The following is a 7,783-nucleotide window of genomic DNA, read 5'->3' as shown; positions in this document are numbered from 1 at the left end:
ATTTGATTACATTTTGTATGATGGATTATGCAGAAAAGGTAGAATTGGGCTGAAAGAGCTATCACTTCATCACCTATTCAGGTTGTAAATCGTGTTTTTAAAAAGTAACTAAGTAACTAAGTAATTAATTACTTTTGAAAATAAGTAATCAGTAAAGTAACGGGATTACTTTTGGGGGGAAGTAATCAGCAATTAGTTACTGATTACTTTTTTCAAGTAACTTGACCAACACTGCTCACCAAGAATGGCTTATATATTTGGGTTTTTTATGAGCCTGTCACTTCTTCCTCCACGTCTTCACTACACTTGTTAAATACATATACCAAGTTTCTGACTAAAAGCTCGTTGGGAACTACTGTATTGGTGAAAAATACTGTTTTATGCCTTTGAAACTGTGCTAGCTTTGACATTTATCAACTAAATGAGAACAAATTATGCTCCAGGCTGCTAGTAATGAAAATAGTTCTTTGCCAAGTTTTATGTGTAGGCACAGCACTGGTTCACCTTGAGTGTCTTTTCTGCGTTTGAACAATCCATGAGTCAGTGTTAAATGGCTGAATAAAAAACACTCCTATAAAAACGTTCAGGTACAAGAAAATCTGGTTTACAAAGAAATAAAGGGTGGCTCATTACTTTTGCACAGCACTATAGGTAGCGCTGTGGAGCAGTCTTTAGCAGTACTGATGGTGACCGAACAAAGGGAAACAGAGGAAAGTGTTATAATTCCTCCTTAAATTGGGAACATTATAAAATCCTAACGGCAGTTATGACAATCTGAGATATGGCCGCCTTTTCAAGGTTTTGGAATCATGCAATCCACAGCTGCTTTTTTATATTATTATCATTATTATTTTTATTTTTATGAATGCTCTAATTTCCCAGATATCCTGAATGGAGCATTGGCCATGTAGGTATTTGTAATGTCCAGTGGAAGACTGTTGCTAAATGAATGAATCAATAGGGGAATTGAAAATTAATGTTCTAAAAATGCTTCGGACAAGTTCTAAAATGTGTTGCTCACTTTAAGTGCTGAATTGTGTTAGGCTGCAGGAAGACCTGTGACAATGTCTCGAGCACAGTCACATCACTCTCTTTGGAAGCAATATTGTGGATGGCAGAGAAAATAGTTGTTATAGGAGATCTTTAAAAGTCAGGTTGGTCAAATTTGAAAAGGTTCTGACCTGAGTGAAGTGAGATTGGGCAACCGGGGAAGAACAGAACAGAGAAACTCAGCTCCCTCTACACCGAGGCTGTTGTGGGAAAACCTGAATGGGAACAAACATTTTTTTTTTTTACTAATTTATTTCCCTTGAGTACTACAGAGCACATGCCAATGTTAAATACTGAAATGTGACTACTTACTCCAGTTCTGTCAGAAATGGACAACTGAGGATGACGCTCTCTATGGCTGCAAGCTGATACACATTTACTGCACAGTCCACAAGGCTAAAGCAGAGAGATAAGAGGAATTCGTTTTTCCTTTATACTGTCTTTACTTTCAAAGGAATTCAGCCAGAGTGTGGTGTAAATTAATACAATTTACTAGAAAAAAAGAACAACCTTTACAACAGTGGGCTTTTTCTTTTTTCCTGCAAGGAAAGCTAAATATATAGCATATACACTGAGTAATATAGCAGTGCGTGGAGGCTGTAATCAAAGTGTGCATTCCTTGCAGGTATCATGAAAATGTAAAATAGAATGTATAAAATAAAAAAGCACCCAATTTTCTTTATGGCACTCGATTGAGCTGCATTTCCAGAGAGATCACTGCAAACAAACAAGCAAAAGACACAAATCAAAAATAGGAATCATTTGATTTCTAGAAACATTCAATTCAAAATAACTGTTATTTTATATTTACACTTTAATCAATAAACTCCCGAAGAGTACAGCTGCTGTCTATATAACAATCATTAAACAATAATCATTACCTATCTGTCGTCAGTGCAGTGGAACTGGTCAGGTGGAGTGTGTTTTGATGAATCCTGGAAAATGAATATAGTTGACAGCTTTGACACACATACTGTGTCTTTATTTGGGGAATGTTACAATATGTTTGATTTGTTTAAAAGGAGCATTTCCTGATATCTGTGTTCATTTGCATCTATATGCATATCTTACCTGACAGTTTGAATATTGCTATTGAGTTGCAAACAGTGGAGCATTAATCTAACTGCTTTCTCAGCGCTGATCCAACGCTCCTCAATACTGAGTAGAAAAGCACGTGTAATACACTCATTATAATTCAATGCTTTAACAGCCGTTCACTGAACAGCCATGACTGATTTGGATAAGTTGTAGTTTGAAAAAAGCCTGAAAACATTGACAGAAGAGATAATAGTAAAGATTCTTTTGTCTCACCTGAAAACACATCCACTTTGACTGAAGCTCAGCAGCTGTAGGAAATGTTCAGTCTGCTCCAGTAAGCTGTGGTTTAATCTGCAGATGAACCACAGACATATCACTATGTACTTTCTGATCATGGTTAGATAATGGAGGCCAGAAAGGAAGGTTAAACCCTGAATACCCTGAGACTCTTAGCATAAAGAGACTTTTAATAAATAATAGATGCATTTCTAATCAGTTCCTTGCTGTCTTAATGCATGCTCAATCATCCTGGTAAGAAAATCCCAAAAAGGTTCATCTTAGCGTTTTAAGTGGGAGAAACGTTTCGTCACTCATCCAAGTGACTTCTTCAATCTTAGCTGACTGCAGGTTTTTCCAACCTTATAAACAGTACATTTGCACAATATCTGAAACTAGCACCACTGAATGAGCAATGGGCTGTGAGGTCAGTGACTTGATCATTAATCAGGCAATTTCTTGCTGGTAGTTTCAAATCTAAAATGTTAACAAAGAAATATGGCCTTGTTGTGATCTTTCCATATTTTACAAGAAGTCGGTTTATGAACCAGTTTTATTAAGTGTAATAACTAATTAAAAAGAGGCCATTGTTTTTATCTGATGAAACCCAAAAATTTGTCTTAAGATTGAGGGATACTTACTCCACTTTGGCCAGATGGGGACAACTGGACACAATCTCTGCTAATCGGATCAGATGTTCATGCTTCAAACTACCTTCCCTGATTCTGATGGAGAAATAAAGCAGAGAAGGCAAAAAAAAAGCATAAAGAAATTTAGATTTTTGCAAAGTTAGTGCCAAATCCACAATGTACTAAAATCTTTAAAAGGCCTTAACCTCTACTAAGCCCCCAAATTACATTGTAATAGTATTATATACTGGACGTTTATTGAGAGCTGGAGGACGCTGAACTCTTGTTACTGTGAGTGCTAGAGTTAAGGAAGGTACTTTCAGAGCTGCTAAAATCGATCAGACACCAGAAACTAATTATGTCTTCGAATATTCACAACCACATTCTATGGTTCACTGCTATGCTCAGCTCTACTTCTGACATGCAAAGTCAGTTCCTTGTCGCCCACAGTGTGCAAGCTGGATTTAGAAGTTTTCAGCCGTTCATCTTTGCTGATGCAGTCAGTCAGTTTACCGACTCAGTGCATGAACCTTCAGATGTAGAGAGAGTTCACATATCTGTGCATACCGGTGAGATGTTTCCTGTGCTGCTCACGCAGGAAAAATTACAAAGCCAAAGGAGAGAGAGTCTGTTTTTTTTTCACAATGACACTTTGTTACTTTGAATACATCAGCTGTTGACTTATACAATCAGACCACATGTAAGTTTCCTTTTGTTCTTTTCTGTCTGCACACTAGTGCTGCATGGAGCTCTGCACGTCTGCATTAGTTCACGCCTCCTCTCAACATTTTAACACTCTTCAAATTTCCTGTCTACGTTGTGCTTTAGCACTAAACTTTAGTGCTAAAGTTTCATGAGTGTTAATGAGTTCATCAGCTCATTTTTTTTTTTTTACTTTATCTGAAATGAAAATGTTTAAAATTTTTACTGGTTTCTTTTTTGCTGTATACAGCAAAAAACCAGTAGGTGTGAATTCTGTGTTTTTACTCGAGTCACTGTGCTCACCTCATCAAAGTGACTCAGTGGTAATACGGGCACCATTTCAGGATCAGAGTCAGTGTTTTGAAATTTTGGCTGGAACTCCTACCTCAGAGTTTTTTCCCGAGTTTCATTTTGTCTGAACCAGATGAGGCATCGCTCTTCTTCTCCTAAGCTACCAGCAGACATCAGAAAGTAGAGTCCATGGACAAAGAGAGAGACATGGACAAATATTTCATTATAGATTACTTAGAAGAATTCCATTAACTTCTTTCCTTTGTGCAGACTTACCTCACTTCCACACCAGAGACATTAGCACAGGTACACAATGTGCTGGCCACAGCCAGCAGCCCCTGCTGGGTCAGTCTGTTGTTACTGAGACTGCACATGAAGATTCATTAAAGAAAAGAATTAGTCTATATTTTACTCATTAACTACAATACACATCATTTCTAAATATTGTAGCTTCATACTCTCAGTCTACCTGAGGTTTAATTTATTATACATTCAGCAGACAATATATTAGGTACACCTAGCCATGTTCAGAATCACTTAAATCACCTTTTTTATTAACCCATTCAGATGTTCACTTTGAACTGCATTAGGGCATCTTCACCTTATATACATGCTTAACTACATGTTGCTGTCATGTCACTGACTGATTAGATATTTGTGTCAACAAGCATTTAAACAGGTTAACTAATAAAGTCAGTGGTGCGTGTACATTTAAGTATTTTTTACTCTTCTGCTCTATATTTAATATAGAACTTAATGTGTTTAAAGTCTTACTTGACATAGGTGCTGATTTTTAGCCTTGGTAGGGAATGCACAAAAGAGCTCACGTCTTCATCTTCCAGCTGGTTACTTGACAAACTGTGATGAAAGAAAAGCAGAGCTGAGCATCCTTACTGGATAAAAGCTCAGGAAGAAAACACTGGACTATCCATGGCTCCATGGGTGTGTGGTTATGATTCTAAGATTGTGTGTCTAAATGTTTGTGTGGCTCATACTCAAGATCTGAAAGCTGGGGACCCTGCTGCAGGATCTCAAGAAGTTTCTTCAAGTGGTCACCCTTCAGGCAAAAATGAGTTAACCTGTGTTACACACAATCAGGGAGACAAAAAGAAAACATAGCACATGAAGTTGATTAATTACTAGTTATAGTAATTATTGTAAGATGCCCTCTTTTACCTGAACTTTCTAATTCTGCGGTGATTAAAATGGCAGATTGTAAAATACAGGACACCCAATGTGCTTCACACTATATAATATTGTCTTTTTCAATGAGTACCATAAAATCTTTAATTAAACTGCGCATTTCTACAGTTCTATGTATAAAACAGAAAATGACAACATATATTTTCAGTCAAATTCTAAAATAAACACAGCTTGAAATGCAGTTTAAAATGAGCAGCTAAAACTGCTATAGTGTATGAGCTGTGAATACTTGGGTAAGTGACAAAGTGAGCGGTCTGAAAACACCTACAAATGTTGTTAAGTCATCAGTAAGCAGTGAAAATGTTGCGGATCACAGACCTGCAGCTCACTTGTTCCACTTTCACTGTATCAAAATTGATGAAGGAGTCACCCTGAGGGCTAAAGAAGAGATCAAAGCAGCAATTAACCAAAACAGGTCAGTTAGAGAATTAAAGTAATTGCAGCTACAACTAAAAAGTGTGGTAGGGAAAGGAGCATCACATGAACACTCAAATATGGCATGGTGTGTTGTGATGAGTGCCACAAAAGTATTCACTGTACCTGAGCTCAACCGACGTCACTCGCTGACTGTGATTCGAACAGCTGACCAGCTCGAGTGCATCGGTTGCAGATGTGATGCTCTGTCTGACACTATTAGGAATACAGAATGAATATAGTATATTTCATTTGATGAGGTTCTTAGTATCTTACACAGTCTGAAAATAATTTCCAAACATAGTTCATAGAATAGCCACAATTTGCTTTGCCAGATTTAGCCATACAGGCTAAACTTCATCTGTAGTCTCTGGTAGGTTGATAGCTAGTTAATGAATAATAAAGACACCAAATGCACAAAGGCAAAATATGTAAGTGACAGAAGCATATATATGGTAAAAGAAAAACATACTGATATTATGTATTAAACATCAAAGTTTTTAATTTATAAATATCTGCAAATCAATTTTTTTGTTCTTAAAGTCATTAAATTTTAAATACTTCAGTATAAAAATAAAGACAAAAATGAATCAATATAAATAATTCATCTATAGACTGAATAAAAAGGACCAAGAATTACACCTAAAGGCATTTCAAAGTTATTGTTAACTATTTGCAGGGTTTAATTATACATTTGCATTGATGTTGTTGATGTTTTTTATCTGTAAGAGGATTTTCTCCAGTTAACTACAAGATAATTACATAATGTCACAAACTATATATAATAAAATTAAATGAATATGTCTAGAGAAAAATTATACACTTCTAATATCACACTTCCAATTAGAGTCGACAGCATGAAGTGAAATTACAACAGAATTTCTGCAAATCTCCTTGCAGTGTAGATGAGATTGCAACGTTCTGCAATCTCCTATAACAATAGTGATCTTCCATAATTTTTTTGTTTTATGGACCTAACATATACCCTGTGATAGGAATAGCATAGATACCCATTAGTTAAAAATAACTACACTTAAAATCACCTTCCAAATATTCAAATTTTGTGCTCAGTAATCTCAGTAGGGTGTCCTTTAAAAAGTACTCAGCAGCTTTTTTCCATATCTTCACATCTTTTCCCTACTGCACATCCGCATAATCTGACTGTCTATTGCAGGTTGTAATCCAGTGTTATTATTAATACTTGCATTAGTGTGTATGCCTTACTTGAGTCTCTGCAGTGACGTCATCTCTGGCAACACTTTGAGAAGATTCTTGATGGCTTTGTCGGTAAGTGAACACTGAGATAACCTGACAGAACACATTAGTGCATGAACATGAACGTGTTCAGTCACTACTTTAAATACTGTTGGATAATTTGCAGATATACAATAATAAAGCTTACTCTAACTCCCAATGGAAGCGACTCTGGACCAATTTTCTACATACTTTGGTTATATCAGATGGTAGGATGCTGCTGTCCTTTACTCTAGAAAGAAAAATAAAAGGGGATCATTCTTTTGTATTCATAGTCAGAGGTCAGATTTGTACTTTTCTGCATGTCTTTATTTGCTCACTGTACCGGAACATCTTCAGCTGCTGCTTGTCATCACTGACATAGAAATACAGTAGAGAGTTAGATTATTAAACAGAAAAACTAAACGGAGACAACAAGAATCAGACTGTGTGAACGTTTGCATAGATGCAGGTCTTCTACCTTTCATCTGGGCAGAACTTTAGACTGACTTCCTCTTTGCCTCCGCCACTGTAAAACCAACAGAGCACAACAGCCAATTATAATTAACCTGACTGATTACTGTAAAGCTATATGACCAGTGTTGGGCAAGTTACTTTGAAAAAGTAATTAGTTATAGTTACTAGTTACTTCTTCAACAAAGTAACCGAGTTAGTAACTGAGTCACAATATTATAAAAGTAACTAATTACGAGGAAAAGTAACAATTGCGTTACTTTAAAAAAATGTTTAAATATGTATAAGAATCCCCTCTTAATGGAAATACAAACATATAAATAGCTAAACATACTTGAAAATACTAAAATATATATTCAGCTGTTTGTTATAAAACTGAAAATATAATTGAAATAAATGGGCAGTTAACAGAAGGAACTAATAAGAAACATTGTACACTAATCTAAACTATTCAAATGTTACTTTATGAAAAT

At 35.9% G+C, this 7,783-nt stretch overlaps 1 protein-coding gene across 1 annotated transcript in view; it reads right to left on the bottom strand.

Annotated features, from left to right (window-relative positions):
* nlrc5 (NLR family, CARD domain containing 5) overlaps positions 1-7,783 on the bottom strand; it is a 37,869-nt gene that overhangs the window by 8,971 nt on the left and 21,115 nt on the right. Inside the window, exons 26-42 of the mRNA XM_005750658.2 lie at positions 7,318-7,365; positions 7,183-7,212; positions 7,006-7,089; positions 6,828-6,911; positions 5,730-5,819; positions 5,508-5,567; positions 4,982-5,065; positions 4,761-4,844; positions 4,263-4,352; positions 4,081-4,146; positions 3,006-3,089; positions 2,362-2,439; positions 2,122-2,208; positions 1,932-1,985; positions 1,720-1,767; positions 1,363-1,446; positions 1,182-1,265 (exon numbers count right to left, since the gene is read on the bottom strand). Coding sequence (XP_005750715.1) covers positions 1,182-1,265; positions 1,363-1,446; positions 1,720-1,767; positions 1,932-1,985; positions 2,122-2,208; positions 2,362-2,439; positions 3,006-3,089; positions 4,081-4,146; positions 4,263-4,352; positions 4,761-4,844; positions 4,982-5,065; positions 5,508-5,567; positions 5,730-5,819; positions 6,828-6,911; positions 7,006-7,089; positions 7,183-7,212; positions 7,318-7,365 — 1,239 coding nt within the window. The remainder of the gene's footprint in view (positions 1-1,181; positions 1,266-1,362; positions 1,447-1,719; positions 1,768-1,931; positions 1,986-2,121; positions 2,209-2,361; positions 2,440-3,005; positions 3,090-4,080; positions 4,147-4,262; positions 4,353-4,760; positions 4,845-4,981; positions 5,066-5,507; positions 5,568-5,729; positions 5,820-6,827; positions 6,912-7,005; positions 7,090-7,182; positions 7,213-7,317; positions 7,366-7,783) is intronic.

Source organism: Pundamilia nyererei, unplaced genomic scaffold (assembly GCF_000239375.1).
Source record: "Pundamilia nyererei isolate P.nyererei 1_Seehausen unplaced genomic scaffold, PunNye1.0 scaffold00283, whole genome shotgun sequence".
Taxonomy (NCBI): domain Eukaryota; kingdom Metazoa; phylum Chordata; class Actinopteri; order Cichliformes; family Cichlidae; genus Pundamilia; species Pundamilia nyererei.
Note: the sequence above shows the minus strand (reverse complement) of the source record. Positions and strands in the feature narration are given on the sequence as shown.